The sequence below is a fragment of the Haliotis rufescens genome, unplaced genomic scaffold (assembly GCF_023055435.1).
Source record: "Haliotis rufescens isolate VD_foot unplaced genomic scaffold, xgHalRufe1.0.p SCAF_53, whole genome shotgun sequence".
NCBI lineage: Eukaryota > Metazoa > Mollusca > Gastropoda > Lepetellida > Haliotidae > Haliotis > Haliotis rufescens.
This window is the reverse complement of record NW_025964257.1, coordinates 2,377,785-2,395,570: the sequence shown is the minus strand read 5'-3', so window position 1 is coordinate 2,395,570 and position 17,786 is coordinate 2,377,785. Positions and strand designations below refer to the sequence as shown.

The window sequence follows — 17,786 nt, the reverse complement described above, 5'->3', positions numbered from 1 at the left end:
GACAATACCTGACTTTATACGACTGTATGTTAAAAACTAAAAACAAAACCTGGCTGATCAGGTTTCCTCATTTAGGTTCAACAACATATGCTGCTTCGCACCATGTAATAGCAACAGGTTAAAGTCCCAGAAATCTGACACTGATAACAATATTTCATCAGCAATGTTTCCATTATGTTAACGTGATCATCAAAGCGTTTTGTTAATTTATTTTGAAAATGTATTTATTTGCTATGTGACATTCAGTGACAAAGGCGATACATATATAGACACGAGCATAACCAACATAATTTAATGTTATGAAAACGTGAAGTGAGTAATAGCGATGTTTTGTTGTTGGATCGTTGTTGAACACCGCACTCAGCAATATTCAAGTTATATAACGAAGGTCTGTAAATAATCGAGACTGGACCAGACAATCCAGTGACGATTACATAAGCACCGATCTAACCAACTCAGCGAGCATGACCACCCAACCCCGTTGGACGCTTCTTATGACAAACGTAGTCGCCTTTTACAGCAGGCACGGGTTGCTGAAGACTTATTCTACCCCGGATCTAACGATGTTTTGACTCAAAGGAAAGGAATATAATATATTGCACATGTTCCTTGGTCTGTTACTGGATCTGATATGATGATGTCTTCCTTCTTCGTTACTTATTGTCATGGTCAGAACCTGAAAAGTATAGAACTACATGTAATTAAACACAGATTATATGACAGATTTCATATCACTCACAATAACATGACGTGCTAAACGTGTTACATTGGGATAGAAAAGAAGGCATATGCATCTGTTTAATGCTTCGTCCATGGCAATGACATACGATTCCAACCAGCAAGAGTGTTTCATGTTTTGGTTACCTTGAGAATTTGCTCCAGTGTTCTGGTATGGTGATGCTCTGATGGACTCATAGGTCACAGGGGGAGTCTCTGTCATGCCTTCATAGGTACTTGTACCTGCTGCAGCATCCGCTGAAGATGTAATTCATTACGTATTTAACAACAAATCCAAATCATAACTCTCTTCTTCTTACTGGCACGTCAATATTACCTTCACTGGAATACTTAAAATTAAACAGTATTGAGCAAAATGCAAAATCTATATCCACCTTTTGTATTCTCATAAATCGTCAACTGTGAATACGGTTGTTTTTCTGATTCCTTCACATTTGAATGCTGGGCTGGGACATTTATCTGATCTGAAACAAAACAATGTGAAAACATTGTAATGATTTCAGTGTTAAACGGACCCATATATATAGTAATATCAACAAAAGGGAAACCCAATAAACAGTACTAACCTAATGATGAATACCCTATGTTGTCCATTTCTACAGTTTCAGGATTCCTGGTGCTGCAAAAATAATAAGGTCGGTTTCTAAAAAAACATAATATAATGAAGCGATTAACTTCAGTATGCAATATTGTTTTTAGTTGTCTTATTTTGACAACTTATCTTGTTTATTTTTTTGCAAATGTTCCGTTCATTGTTATCTTTAACTTTGACATTTATAATACCTTTTTCGTAATGCAGTTTCTGGAAAACAAAAATAGCCACATGGTACATAATGTAAAAAACACGTCACACATACAACAAAACTCGTCAATCACGAAAGAAACCTTCAGTGCAAGAATAAAGTCAACTTTAAATGACTGCATATAAATATATTAATAACAACCTTTAATCAAACATTTGTTGGTTCAAATGTATCCTTTTGTCAATATCAATGCAGATTAGGAAATCCTAGGCCTGACAATTATACATTCAAACGCATGGAACATCATAATGAAATTATTCCTGTTGACAATAATTTTACAATAGAAATTTAACTAAATACCTTTCAGAATATGTCCGATCCTAGGCCTGTAGCCTGTTCTGTACAGTACGATCAGAATAATTCCCTCAAGGAGCATAGTAAGAAGCATGCCTCCGACTGTGGATCCTGCTATTACCCCTGCATGCGAAGATGGAGATTCGAGTTTTTGTTGATTGGGTGGATCTATAAAATAAACAAAATATCATCACAGACGAGTGCTTATCCGCGTATGTCACTTTATTCAGGTGAAAGTGTATTCATTTCCAGGTTCCTACTCTCAAACAAACTAATTTGTGATTGGTTGGCAAATAGAGAGTACTACAAACATTACATAGTTTTTTTACGAAACTTTCTATGTTATCTGACCGAGCGAAAGCGAGGTCAAATATCACAGAAAGTTCACGAGTTTCGTAAAATATGTATCTTATAAGAATCAGTGAGGTATATTTTTCATTACCCACGTTAAATATATATTCAAGAGTAAATACATAACAACTTTCGTTCGTTGACAGACAAAACTGAAACGGGTTGCAAAATCTGGTTGCGCATGAATATTGACATATGCCCTAATATGGGCAATGTTGACATTTCTGTGCATACGCATTAACAACATGCTCAAGATTCTTAATATTATATATTACCTAATGTTTGGTGTTATTGATGCTGCAACTGTTAACAGATATGTAGGTCACAACTCATTGGCTCGAACCCAGATACACAGTTTCACGTTGAATGAATAGATATAAGGAACATTACTTGAAGTACTTCTCAATGGGAAATTACTTAAAATATAAAGAAGATGAGTTATGTTTGTCTACATAAACAAGGAAAAAGTAGAACTTCCAAATAAAACATATGCTTATATATTAAAATTTTATGGTGATCAGTTGTTAATTGATTATCAGATTAAACAATTTGTGTCTACTTGAGTGACACATACCTCCAGCAGTCCTAGTTTCTACAAATACATATCTGTTAGAATCCACATAGTCATTTCTAGCATGTAGTCGGAATATGTGAATATCTCCTGGTGTAAGCCCAGTCACTTCCACCACCATCATCTTGCCGGTGTCTGCATAGGTCTTGTAGACAGTCCAAGTTCTTGTAGCAAACTTGAGATGCTCAAGCAGAAACGTCTGAGGGTGTCCACCATTGAAACCAGGCAGCCATGATAACCATACCGACGACGTTGTTGCATTATCCAGGTCTCTAAACTGTGTAGGTACATCTGGTGGCCCTGACAACAAATTAATATGAAAAGGAATGCTGTAAAAGCTTTATCAGAGAATGCTGTAATGTTAAGCTCTTTATTTGTACAATGAAGATGCAATTGTTAAACAACAGTCAGAGATAGGTATTGAAACATATGAACAAATCAGAATATCGCGGCTCACCTTCAGACACTATGCTGACTGTATATGTCACTGAACTGCTTTCACCGTTGTTGACTGTGAGACTGTAGTCCCCGAAGTCCTGCTGTTGGAGGTTAGTAAGGTGTAGTCTGGCAGTGACCGAGATGGCGGAGACAGGGATGGAGGAACCAGTGAGGTCCTGGCTGGTGCTGGTGGTTCTACTCCAGGTGAATGTAGGAAGGGGGTAGGCCAGGACTGACACAGACACGTTCACGTTACCACCCAGTCTAGAGGCGTATTTGAGTTGCTTGACAGCTGTCTCATCAAGTCGAGGAGAACCTAGTTAAATGTAGACAACATATGCAATGGCTCTGGAACAAATAATCTCCGTTTAGTATTATGAAGACTAAATGTATGGAGTATTTAGAATTATTTATCAGGAGCCTTTCGTTGTTACTTCAACTTTGCAGTATCAACATTAGAGACATGATAACACAAGTATGCATGCATACCGAGGGCCGGCCATTTACTCAACAGTGTTATTATCATAGACAAAGTTGCGACATAAACCATCAATACTACCATCCGTATAGAATATCCAAACAGATTACATTTGACCAGCAACTCCACCCTCTGGCTGACAGGTGCCCCGATGTTGTTAGTGGCAGTACAGGAGTAGTTCCCTCTTTGTCGACAGTCTGCTGACGCCAGTCTATATTCTGCTGTCATGGAGTTATCTGCCCTTGTCAACTCCTCAGTTCCATTCAGTAATCTGATGACTGACCTTGGGTTACTATCAACCTGGCATCGTAACGTCACCGGATCAGACTCGTTAACTGCCAATGTACCGCTGAGTGAGTTGACGGTGAACATGATTACAGTTGCTGGGTCTGAAAAAATAAATATAACTCGTTGTATCTTTGTCACGGAAGGTATTGGCTGTACATGGGACTTGCTTGAAGAGTATACCATAGTAAATGTGTGACAGTTAGCGCATGCGCTAACACAGGTATTTTTTAAAGAGAGTGCTTAAGAACATATACGTTTATCCACAATATTAACCTAGAAAGACGCCAAACACAAATGCCATGAGTATAGCGTGCTAAACTTAAAACTGAACATTGACGCTATCGACTATAAACTTACATTGAACATCAACACTGACTGTAAAATTGTCATCAGTGTAGACTTTATACTTACACTGATCATCAACACTGACTGTAACACTGTCACCAGTGTAGACTATACACTTACACTGAACATCAACACTGACTTTAACACTGTCACCAGTGTAGACTATATACTTACACTGAACATCGACACTGACTGTAACACTGTCACCAGTGTAGACTATATACTTACACTGAACATCAACACTGACTGTGACACTGTCACCAGTGTAGACAATATACTTACACTGAACATCAACACTGACTGTGACACTGTCACCAGTGTAGACAATATACTTACACTGAACATCGACACTGACTGAAACACTGTCACCAGTGTAGACTATATACTTACACTGAACATCAACACTGACTGTAACACTGTCACCAGTGTAGACTATATACTTACACTGAACATCGACACTGACTGAAACACTGTCACCAGTGTGGACTATATACTTACACTGAACATCGACACTGACTGTAACACTGTCACCACTCCCGTGTGTGTTGGAAGGCTGACATCTGTAGGAGCCTGTCTTAGATCTGTCAGCTTGTCCCTGGAGCACGGCTCCACTGCTGAAGGCTGTTCCATTGTGAAACCATCTGTAGGTACATCCGGGTCTACAGATGGCGGAGCACGTGATTGATGGAAGAGCTTGGTGTTCTGTCACAGTGTAGGAGGAGATGGAGGGGGTCAGGGAGATCTGGTAGGGCCCGTCTGGAATACATGGCACTGAGACACTGATACCGTGATAAAAGATATAATTATACCTCTAATAACACACATGTGGAAAACAATGATGAGTTGATGATATTCATAAAATTACTTTGAATTAAGGATTGACTGTGTATTTTTTTCGGTTCATTGAGGTATGAATCGAAAAACCGATGTGCAAACTGTATGAATCCGCGTAGCGGATTCTTACAAAAGTTTGCACGTCGGTTTTTCGATTCATACCTCAATGAACCGAAAAAAATATACGGTCAATGCTTATAATTAAATTCGACAACGTTAAACATGTTTTATCTACAATAGTTTAACCCAAAACAGTTGCATATATCAAAACAGACAAAAATGACGACATTGATAAACATTCCAGGTGTAGGAATATATACAGTGGCGTGACATGAATCAGGTGATCGTTTAATTTATGCACATAACTTGACACGCCTACACAGTCAGTAGCCAATCAACGGAGAGTGGGATTAAAACAATGTTCATTAGACCTGTCAATTAAGGCAAGAGGCAAAAAGAACTGCAACAGTCAGACTGTAACGAACCGGAAGAAATATGTCGACCGAGAGAAGGCGGCTGTTTCAAATAACATGGTCATTTACTGCGTGATTCAAACATTACTTCCTGATTACGGTAAAACTCAGTTAGAGAAATGCTAGTTAGAAATGAAACCCGAAGACATGAAAGTTGAACCGAGACGAGCGGGGACAAAAACAGGCGAGAGAGCCTGCACGTTTGCTGTTTCATTCGTTTTCGGCCTTCGGTTTCAAAGGGTTGTTTGGAAAATGAATATGCATGAAAGTCGCTAAATGTCCTGTGCATGACGATACACGTGAGCAGAAAGGGAATTCCCTCGACTGTAATATTGGGATTCCCCGACATTCCGAAGTAATAAAAGTAGTGCGCCGCGGTGGGCGTGGCTTAATTTTTTACATTCATTGGGAAATGAATGCAATAACACGTGACCAATTCAGCTAATCAAAATGCAGGAATTTCCATGAACACAACGAAAATTTAATTATAACAAAATGAAAACAAAAAGTATAGCCTAGAAATGTGTAGTGCTCAGCTTTCTCAGAGGTCGACGGCAAGAAATGATAAGTTGCAGATTCTGTAATAACTTAATAATATCATCAACACTAACACCACCAGTCAACAGGAAAATATAGACGCATGGTATCAAACTCGGTTATGTGTATGCGAGGAGTCCCCGAGACACGATCGAGGCATCAATCAGTCACTTTTGTCATGTTGCCTGTGCGATTTTACACGAGTCAGCAGGTAGTTTATAAGTTATGAGGTGAGGTGAAACGTGGTTTGAGGACTATTGCACTATAATGACGTGAAGGCACATGTGTGTGTGTGTGTGTGTCTGGTTGAACTAGTCCGGACAAATGCAGTGTGTATAGCGCTAGCCCACTGAGATGCTGCAATTTAAGAAGAATACTCCACTCAGACACAGTATACCGACCCTGAGCCGACCAGTCCTTGTTTGAGCCTCTTAATGCCGAGCGTCAGGCGTGGTAAGAACAAGTTCTATTTTGTAGCGTATTTTGGTGGGGCGCGTTCGGGAATGGAACGACCTTCCGATCTCTGGCGGGCGTTCTGTCCATTGGACCACAGAAGCTTTCTCATAAGTAAAGGAACTGATTGTGATTAATGGTGCGCTAAGACTGGGGATTGCATCGGTTGACATTTCTAGCCGTCCATTTTGTCCATAGGGGCTACTCTTATTTGCAAAGTTAAGTTCAAAGAAGTAAGTTTGTTGAATGGTGTGATGATGGTTTGACGCTAAAGTTTTGTTTATTGGTGATGCTCTGAAGCGTTATGTTGCAACAATACTTGTAATACTGCATTAAATCGTGTCCGTGTACCTCTCCATTTCAAGCCTATGTGTTCTCATGTCCTGCTAAAGATCATATATAGTCGACTGCAAAAACCCAAGGACAAATTCAAATACATATGTCAATAATACCGGGAATTTTGAAATGACTGCATTTTATGTCTACTTTCGTGAATGTTAAGAGTAGGTCATCCGTCTGTTAGCTGGGTGAACTTTGTGTTTATTTGCAATGTGCTACTGACGCCTACGTTCCAGCGATCAGCACCCAATCGAATTGATCAGCTGTCGACCAAGAATAGACCCATAATGATTTTTTACCTGTGGGTGAGAAACAAATTAATTTAGTAGATCCCTGAGCTACCAATGGAATGCGAACAGCCTTATATAACTAACAAAACGTCATTGGCACTCCCTTCCAGTTTCGTCGAAAAAAGCAGTTTTTAATGTTACTAATTATGTTTTATTATTATTAGTTTGGCTAACCATGATTGAGCATTACGGGATTCGGTAATGTGTGGGCTGTACTCACACTGAGGCTCCATGTTGTACCCCTGGCTCCACTCTGACTCCAGACCCTGACTTTCTCTGGCTCTGCATCTGTAGCTGTGACTGTCCCGGGAACTCACTCTGAAGGTGTAGGGGGAACCAGGGGAGGTTACTGTGATGTGAGTTCTGTCACGCTGCCAGATGTAGGTCAAGGTCAGGCCATGGTCAGCTGGGACAGTGGTAGAGGTGGAGCTGCAGGTCAAGGTCACTTGCTGGTTGTACACTGGAGTTGTTGACACTGGACGGACAGGTGTTGTCGGCTTGCCTTTTGAAAGAGATCATTTAGAATTTAGAATTTAGAAGCATTGTTCTTACGGTTTAATATATAAATAAGAGATCTATAGTGAGTGAATTAGTGGGTGAATGCGCAAGTGAGTGTTTGTGTGCTTACTTAAGTAATATAACTCTAACAACACCAAGGGCGTAATAAAAATGGGCTTCTCATATTTCATCCAATTGGAGAGCCAAACCCCGGTCTTCCTCGAGCTGTATTGTCTCGTTGACGTGTTATGATTTTTAAACGTGAATTGCCCAACCACAAACTGCATCCCCTCCTATTCGTAAAAAGGCTGACTATTACAACTTTAACTTGAACTGCAGAAATTTACGGGTTCGAGATGCCCATTTCATCTATAACGGTGCAATTCGCGTCCCAAAGTGATTACCATGATGTAAATAAACCGTGTCGTCATCAGCGCAGGGCATATTGGTCACTAGATACAAAGGGCACAATTCTCTGTCAGGGTGACGCCAACTAGGCGTCATACACAATGCGACTCATTAGATACCAGGGACACATTTCTCTGTCAGGGTCATACACAATGAGACTCATTAGATACAAGGGACACAATTCTCTGTCAGGGTCATACACAATGAGACTCATTAGATACCAGGGACACATTTCTCTGTCAGGGTCATACAAAATGAGACTCATTAGATACAAGGGACACAATTCTCTGTCAGGGTCATACACAATGAGACTCATTAGATACAAGGGACACAATTCTCTGTCAGGGTCATACACAATGAGACTCATTAGATACCAGGGACACATTTCTCTGTCAGGGTCATACGCAATGAGACTCATTAGATACAAGGAACACAATTCTCTGTCAGGGTCATACACAATGAGACTCATTAGATACAAGGGACACATTTCTCTGTCAGGGTCATACACAATGAGACTCATTAGATACAAGGAACACAATTCTCTGTCAGGGTCATACACAATGAGACTCATTAGATACCAGGGACACATTTCTCTGTCAGGGTCATACACAATGAGACTCATTAGACACAAGGGACACATTTCTCTGTCAGGGTCATACACAATGAGACTCATTAGATACCAGGGACACAATTCTCTGTCAGGGTCATACACAATGAGACTCATTAGATACCAGGGACACATTTCTCTGTCAGGGTCATACACAATGAGACTCATTATATACCAGGGACACATTTCTCTGTCAGGGTCATACACAATGAGACTCATTATATACCAGGGACACAATTCTCTGTCAGGGTCATACACAATGAGACTCATTAGATACCAGGGACACAATTCTCTGTCAGGGTCATACACAATGAGACTCATTATATACCAGGGACACAATTCTCTGTCAGGGTCATACACAATGAGACTCATTATATACCAGGGACACATTTCTCTGTCAGGGTCATACACAATGAGACTCATTATATACCAGGGACACAATTCTCTGTCAGGGTCATACACAATGAGACTCATTAGATACCAGGGACACGATTCTCTGTCAGGGTCATACACAATGAGACTCATTAGATACCAGGGACACAATTCTCTGTCAGGGTCATACACAATGAGACTCATTAGATACCAGGGACACATTTCTCTGTCAGGGTCATACACAATGAGACTCATTAGATACCAGGGACACAGTTCTCTGTCAGGGTCATACACAATGAGACTCATTATATACCAGGGACACAATTCTCTGTCAGGGTCATACACAATGAGACTCATTAGATACAAGGGACACAATTCTCTGTCAGGGTCATACACAATGAGACTCATTAGATACCAGGGACACAATTCTCTGTCAGGGTCATACACAATGAGACTCATTAGATACCAGGGACACAATTCTCTGTCAGGGTCATACACAATGAGACTCATTAGATACCATGGACACATTTCTCTGTCAGGGTCATACACAATGAGACTCATTAGATACAAGGGACACAATTCTCTGTCAGGGTCATACACAATGAGACTCATTAGATACCAGGGACACATTTCTCTGTCAGGGTCATACACAATGAGACTCATTATATACCAGGGACACAATTCTCTGTCAGGGTCATACACAATGAGACTCATTAGATACAAGGGACACAATTCTCTGTCAGGGTCATACACAATGAGACTCATTAGATACCAGGGACACATTTCTCTGTCAGGGTCATACACAATGAGACTCATTAGATACCATGGACACATTTCTCTGTCAGGGTCATACACAATGAGACTCATTAGATACCAGGGACACAATTCTCTGTCAGGGTCATACACAATGAGACTCATTAGATACAAGGGACACAATTCTCTGTCAGGGTCATACACAATGAGACTCATTAGATACAAGGGATACAATTCTCTGTCAGGGTCATACACAATGTGACTCATTAGATACCAGGGACACATTTCTCTGTCAGGGTCATACACAATGAGACTCATTAGATACAAGGGACACATTTCTCTGTCAGGGTCATACACAATGAGACTCATTAGATACAAGGGACACAATTCTCTGTCAGGGTCATACACAATGAGACTCATTAGATACCAGGGACACATTTCTCTGTCAGGGTCATACACAATGAGACTCATTAGATACCAGGGACACAATTCTCTGTCAGGGTCATACACAATGAGACTCATTAGATACAAGGGACACATTTCTCTGTCAGGGTCATACACAATGAGACTCATTATATACCAGGGACACAATTCTCTGTCAGGGTCATACACAATGAGACTCATTAGATACAAGGGACACAATTCTCTGTCAGGGTCATACACAATGAGACTCATTAGATACCAGGAACACAATTCTCTGTCAGGGTCATACACAATGAGACTCATTAGATACCAGGAACACAATTCTCTGTCAGGGTCATACACAATGAGACTCATTAGATACCAGGAACACAATTCTCTTTCAGGCTGACGCCATCCAGGCGTGCTAGAAGAGATGATCGTGGGTTCGAATCCACGATTCACCCTGTTTATGATTCTCTGTTTGATGGCAGCACACATGTCCTCGTGGATTTCACAAAAGTGGGAAAGATGTCATCCCACATCAATAGTGTTCACTCACTCACTACACTCAGTTTGTTTTCATCAATTGGCGAGTTTGTGTTCGAGATCTGATGTTGTGACGTCTCGTCTCATGATCAGGACACGCCCTGTCGAAAAGTACATGATGAAATGTTGTTTAAGTTTACAAATGTTCTAGTGGATGTATTTTTATTAAAATAAGGATTTCAATGCCCTAAAACATTGTTTGTGTGGTACCGTAGTGTTCAGCGTAAACGAGTTCTTATCTTGCTGATCTGAGATGAACAATGTATTGTGATCCACCAATATCTAGACAAGATAGTTTGACGTAGATTCACGGCAAGTTAAATACAAACATACATCAACTGTATCCCTGAGTAGTACCTCACTGTCATTTAGATTTTTTATTACTGATGGAAGCAAACATAAGTTAGTGATATGTTTTCATGGATTTACATACCTATGTACGTATATAGAATTCCAGGAATAATGGATGAGTAAAGTTTGAAAAATATGAATTTGATAATCGGTTAGATTGACAGATAGTCCTTGTTAGCAGAAGGAAGTCTAAAAATATTTTTCAACGATTTTGATCATGTTACATTGTTAGACAGGTGTGATCAAACACATACATGTAGTCAAGATTATACATGCATTTTATCTTTCCTCTGAATATGTTTCTGAATATTCAGAGGGCTAATCTATTTTCATCGCACACCAAACAGCAACTGGTTAAATAGCCACTCACCAAGAACAACAAGTTTCTGTCCACAGTTCTGTATCACGATAGTAGTCCCTCCATTCCCACACGTGTATGTCCCTGCATCAGATGTCTGGATGTTGCTGAGGGTGAAGGTGACATTCCTGGGCGTTGTGTTCCCCTGGTACACAAGTCTGTCTCTGTAGCTGGGGAGTGGGATGAACGTCCCATCACTAAACACTATGAACACAGTGACACCAGCAGGAGTGACAGTGTAGAAACTACTGTCTGGCCCCAGCCCTCCCTGTGGAATCTCCCAGCTGAACCTGGCTGTGTCAGACACTGCAGACAACACTGGACTGGCACTGGGGGCACCTGATACAACACCTGCAGGAAGAAGATATGTAGCATGTAGCATGTGGTATGACCGTACATTACACCAAGTGGAGTCATGTTCTGTCTGTTTGACCTTTTGTGATGCATAAACAAGATCTTCTCTTATCTGATGTAAATACTGCTAAATCGTCAATCATCACTACACAGAAGAATAGTTAGTGAGTGAGTATGGTTTTACCCGCTTTTAGCAATATTTCAGCAATATCACGGCGGGGGACACCAGAAATGGGCTTCACACATTGTACCCATGTCGCACAGAAGAACAAGTTAATAAGTAAACATATACAATCACTGCACATGACGCACCTGCAATGACATAAAGCAGAGCAGCAGGAGCTATCTTCATTATGCTGTTGTCTGGCACCTCGCCGAGATCTGGAATTAAGATTAATTGTTTGTCATTTATTTAGAGACTGTCCTGAGTGTCCATAAACTATGCTCTGCATTAAGGGGATAAAACAAGGACTTGTCGGACAGTATACTGTGTCTGTGTAGAATAGTCATCTTAAACTGCGGCATGGCACCTCAGTGGGGTAGAACAATTAAACCGGCATTAGTTCGGATTATTGCATCCAAAGACGCGCACATAGTGTGTGTGATAGTAGTGATAAACTGTTATTTTCTCATGAAAATAAATGCATATTTCACACAGAACGCTGCTTTTCATACACACACGCGCACGTACATGCACTTCGCTATATTTTTCCAATAACCCTATTATAAGCCCACATCCTCACCTGTATGGGTGTAGAATGACACGTCTACTTACCAGCTGTTTTATGTCGTAAGTGTGATTTTGGTGTTAAATTGTACTTTTGTTATGGAAAATAAAAATATGTTTCACACAAAAAGCTGCTATTCATACACACAAACACACACACACGCACACCCACACACTCACTCACACACACAGACACACAGGCGCACAGGCGCACACAAGCACACATGCACGTACAAGATAGTATAATTGTTGGTCACCTTGTTTACCCGACTAAAATAAGCATCAATGTTGTCATCATTGCCATATCTACGCATGTTTTGTGTTCTCATGACATTTTTATATAGATTTATCTGGTTTGAACAGTTTTTTGGTTGTATCACAGCTGAAGCCCGCTCTAAGAGCAAGGACATGGTGCTGAGAAAAAACAATAGTAACACCTCAGCCCAAAAGGCAGACCCATGACTGAGAGAAATACAGTCAACCTGATAATGTGTAAATATCAGTTGTGGAACAAAGACTGGTATACAAACATCCGTATGATCAAGGATAGTGTTGAATATCTTTGTCAATAACTTTATCATTTTCCGCCGCGAAAGAAAAACCCAAAACTGAATAATTTCGCCTTGACAAAAACATAAGGTAGCTATAGACAATATTTCCCCTGCTTCAATATTTGTATGTACAATGTATCAATAACTAATAATACAATGAATATCAAGAGTCATAGCCCATGTACATTTGCATTTTCTGCGTTCACATCATAAGTACATGTATATATTTACACACTAAGATTCCCGTGCAAACGTGTATGTGCGACTGTCGTATTCAGGACTAAGGGACACCACTCTGTATAGACAACAAAGACCCCAAAGGAGAATCGAATTTTACCAACTAGATATTTCCTGTAAAGATATGTGTTATACCCTTCAAGTATAAATATCTCATACACAGGCGACACATATATATGTACACTCAGAGGCCGTGTCAAAGTACTCGAGTACAGTGAGATATTGCGGGTGACTTATTCAATACATTAGTTCATACAGAAGAAGCGTCCAGTTTGCATGCTCAACATAGTGATTCAAGTAAACATTGACAAATCTTATGTCATGTGAAAAGGTAAAATATATATCGATACACATACCAGCAGAGACTTCAAGTTGTCAATTAGATATCGTCGCGGCAGTCATGGTGTCTGGCCGGATAGCTCAACACGGAAGTAATGTCCATTGCACTCGCTACAAACTCGTTCAAGCGTATCTAAATATAGCTGCGTCAATCTGTGAGTGAGTGAGTGAGTGAGTGAGTGAGTGAGTGAGTGAGTGAGTGAGTGAGTGAGTGAGTGAGTGAGTGAGTGAGTGAGTGAGTGAGTGAGTGAGTTTATTCTTAATAAAAATTGAACACCTGTTGGGTTTGGGGAAAACCGAGCTCGTAAACATTAAAAATATACTTATCTAAAACCAACCAACCAAACTTAAGGTGCTAAAGTAGAAGGCACCAGTGTTTGGATGAGGCTGACTTTGACCAATTGCAATGCCGCTGTTTAACTTGAATATCCCACTCATCCCACATATCCGAACGTAGTTTTATCTGGTCGCCTTGTTGGTCGATGGCATTTCATGCTGTGGATCAGTCGCGTTGAGCCTCAATGCAATGCCACCCTGTTGTCCTCTCATACATCATTTCATTGTAAACCTGACAAGTCAATGATGAGTATTCATCTCCGTTAAACAGATGGCAAGAACCTGCCACCATACTGTGCCCCTTGGTAGGCAGTCCAACGAATGCCATGACAACTCTGACAGTTTACCCCTCTGTGTGTGATTAGATTGTACACAAATCACCAGAAGTCCCTTCGATAAACTGAATAGTCTCCACAAGGCCTTATCTGTGAATATACGAGACCAATACAAAAGGCTATCTGTGTGGTTCCGTGTTACCGACCTTGGCTTACAATATGCGAATAAACACTGTCGACATGATATTCAAAAGAATTGAATATATCAGAGTCCAATTATTAGAAGCAATAGTCTGTTTCCTTTGACAACACCCATCTACTGAACACTATTCATACCATGTTTACATTAACCGATAGCTTGATAATATTTCACTGTTACAAGAATTATAAACCATCCTTTAAACGAAAACATACGACACAAGCATATTATTGTTAAAAATGATTTTGCGACCCGGACGTTTATGCGTTCCTTTATCACGCTGAAGATTCGTCCGTATTGGAAACGAAGATCGTAATCGTTCTTGGGATCCTTAATGCCGAAAGATGCAGCAGAACTTAACATCAAATAAGGTGTTATACACGAAACGACAAATTCATAAATCCCTTCACTTCGGGTGCCACCAGTGGTGCAGGATACGCATTATTTTTGTTGAATACTTGGAAATATCGTTATGGACTTCTATTGAGCTGTAACATTCTTTCAAAACTGACGTTGTAACCTCATTGTCCAACGTCATAGCACTGTATTGCGTCAGAGAACTAGATGAAATTTCGCTGCCTTTTCCAAATTAAGGGAATAGGTATTTTGTCTTATATATAAAGTATGATCTGTACTAACAGATCAACGTTCCAAAAACGTGCTTAAACCCTTTTATAAGGTATAATATCATTTATCATATTACCATACCAAACCATAGCAAGTAATTATCCCAATATTACTCTTCAGATTGAATTTGGTGTTGTAGTTAATACACTGGTGCAATCGATGTCAGGGTAACACGAATAGACAGTAAGTTATAAAATATACATACTTATTGTTATAAAGTTGGATAGTTTGAATACTGACTGCTGACATCTTTAGGTGACGTTAGTGATACCAGTACTGGGTATTTATAGTGCATTACTTTCATTTTACAAACATGAACTGAGTGTGAAAGAGTGAATCATTATATATGTCTCGTGTGAATCAGACCCTCAGCAAGGGAAACTAGATACATACAGGCAATGAACATACATCTTGATAACTTACATTAAGATTATTTTATTACATTTGATTTGTTATGACTGAACTTAAATGTGTCCACACAGGTAAGTATTATATGATAATAAACGAGCTTCCCATCCCATATTAAGCCTCTGTCGTCTCAAGTAACATATTTATTGAACCTGTCCCCAACATGGAACGAGTTTGATATTCTATTTATTACAAACGATGATTAATTAGTATTACAATTATTACAATAAGTTATCCACAACATTAAGCCGTGTCTGTGTGTCCTTGAAGTTGCAAGCTACTGTTCTTCTCGGTATGGAGATGCTCTGATGTCATTTCTTCGTAGGCACTTGTACTTTGTCAACGGTTGAAAATACCGACGGAACACAAAGAACAAATTGAAATGACGTATACCTTCTAAACGTAACACAACGTTTAATAGCATACCGTTAATTTGCGAGTTTACGATTGAGAACTGCAATAGTGTATAGAATATGAGAGTGTACATCTGACATAGTCTTGATATCGTAGGTCAGTGATAACGTGTCCCATTGTGTATTTCGTCAACTCGGGAAGCGTTTATTAAAATCTTTAAATTAAGCAAGGTGTAATGAATTAGTTTATATCACAGGTCATTATCAAATGCATATTGTTACTACTGTGGATAAAGGGCGTATTTCTCTTCACCGTTACATGTAGGAAACACTCCCTTGCATTAGCTACTAGTTGCAAATTTTACGGCGACTTGAACACAAACACATTCTACAAAGTCCGAAGAGTTATCGCTCTTAAACATTCAAACAATCCGTTTGACCATCCTGGTATCTTGCCTGCTGTCTGCGACGCTAGCATCAATTCAAACCTGAAACCCGATGCGACCTTACATTACCCTAGTGCACCGAGTAAGTGTAGACAACATTCATATCACAGGTACATGCTAACATTTGAAACAAACATATAAATCCTAACTGGATCTGAAATGTGGTTTAATGTCATAACCAAGATTATTGCACTTATGTGCATGTGTGTGTGGCTGCTTGTACTAGTTCGGGCTTATGCCGATTGATAATGCTAGCCAAATGAGATACCATGCCGAAGTTTAACATGAATACCCCACTCAGACACAGTATACTGACTCTGAGCCGACCAGCCCTTGTTTTAGCCCCTTAATGCCGAACGCCAGGCAGGGTAACAACAAATACCATATTTTAACATATTTTAGTATGACACGGGCGGGGATCAAACCCCGGACGTTCCGCTCTCCGGGCGGACGCTCTACCACTAGACCACAGAGGCGGTCTCACTAGATCGAAAGAAAATGGCTGAATGATAAATAGATAGACTGTCTTTATTTCCTCCAGTATTGAAGACACATTATAAAAGATAGATACATGAATAATTGAATATAGATGAACACTAAACAAAGTAGTTACATGTCTTATATGAACAAATGCTGACACTTTTTAACATGACAGACTAGTAACATTGTGTCCTCGCATATTTCAAGCTCAGGTTCTTTCATGCAATCTGGCAGGCCGCCTAAGAGGAAAGGGATACAGTTCCGCAATTACATTCATTTCAACCGTAGCTCTGTGACGCGCTTTCTGATAAACATGACTCACCTAAAGTAGTTACCAGGCTTTACTTGTACAATTGATGACATGCATTTTCCTAACTGGTTATTACTGTCGTCAATGCCAGTGAATACCATCATCACAACGGATTCATCTTATTCGACTTCCCAAACTGCAAGAGAGCTGTTGTTCAAGCTGCAAGGTCACACTTATATACACATTGCACACATTGCACACATACACTTTTATAAATATTGCAAGTAGTTCAAATGCAGAAAGTACACACCATATATATCTTTAGAGAATTGGAACATGTTACATCACATGACCACTTGCAACTAAAGAGAACAGTTACCTGACTTCTGTGTTAACATACATTTATCTCAAAGGTAAAGTATGAACACTCAAAATGGCTATCTCACTTCATATAGATAAACTTCTTACAAAGCTAGGAAATAGCAGTCACATATATAGTTTAAGTATATAATGTATACAAATAGACACAGATATGCTTTCATGTTTTTCCTTGATATGGACATTTTGTTTGTCCATTACCTGCATCCCTAAGTTTCAGATTAAGATGTTGCCGTTGTCGAGTCCAATGGACTTTGCAATATCATTAGAAATAGGATAGGAAGAATCATTTTTTTTTC

At 39.8% G+C, this 17,786-nt stretch overlaps 2 protein-coding genes across 2 annotated transcripts; both read right to left on the bottom strand.

The window, feature by feature from the left end:
• Positions 1-653: 653 nt before the first annotated feature.
• Positions 654-8,174, bottom strand: LOC125374172 (nephrin-like). The gene is made up of 8 exons (XM_048385011.1): positions 8,135-8,174; positions 7,453-7,734; positions 4,865-5,062; positions 3,784-4,062; positions 3,215-3,511; positions 2,761-3,057; positions 865-975; positions 654-676 (listed from the first exon to the last, which is right to left on the bottom strand). The coding sequence occupies exons 1-8, from the start codon at positions 8,172-8,174 to the stop codon at positions 654-656; spliced, it is 1,527 nt and encodes a 508-aa protein (XP_048240968.1).
• A 2,680-nt stretch (positions 8,175-10,854) lies between these two features.
• On the bottom strand, positions 10,855-12,233 carry LOC125374171. Its single transcript, XM_048385010.1, has 3 exons — positions 12,194-12,233; positions 11,540-11,878; positions 10,855-10,919 (listed from the first exon to the last, which is right to left on the bottom strand). Exons 1-3 carry the CDS (start codon positions 12,231-12,233, stop codon positions 10,855-10,857), a joined length of 444 nt encoding a protein of 147 aa, XP_048240967.1.
• Between the last annotated feature and the right edge of the window lie 5,553 nt (positions 12,234-17,786).

Coding starts and splice junctions, on each gene's coding strand:
- LOC125374172 (XM_048385011.1), bottom strand. CDS start 8,174: ATGCCCTGCGCTGATGACGACACGGTTTATTTACATCATG. Junction 3,512..3,783: donor GGTGGAGTTGCTGGTCAAAT/GTAATCTGTTTG, acceptor ACATTTAACTAG/GTTCTCCTCGACTTGATGAG. Junction 3,058..3,214: donor AGTCAGCATAGTGTCTGAAG/GTGAGCCGCGAT, acceptor ATTTGTTGTCAG/GGCCACCAGATGTACCTACA.
- LOC125374171 (XM_048385010.1), bottom strand. CDS start 12,233: ATGAAGATAGCTCCTGCTGCTCTGCTTTATGTCATTGCAG. Junction 11,879..12,193: donor TCTGCTTTATGTCATTGCAG/GTGCGTCATGTG, acceptor TTCTTCCTGCAG/GTGTTGTATCAGGTGCCCCC. Junction 10,920..11,539: donor ACAGAAACTTGTTGTTCTTG/GTGAGTGGCTAT, acceptor ACTTTTCGACAG/GGCGTGTCCTGATCATGAGA.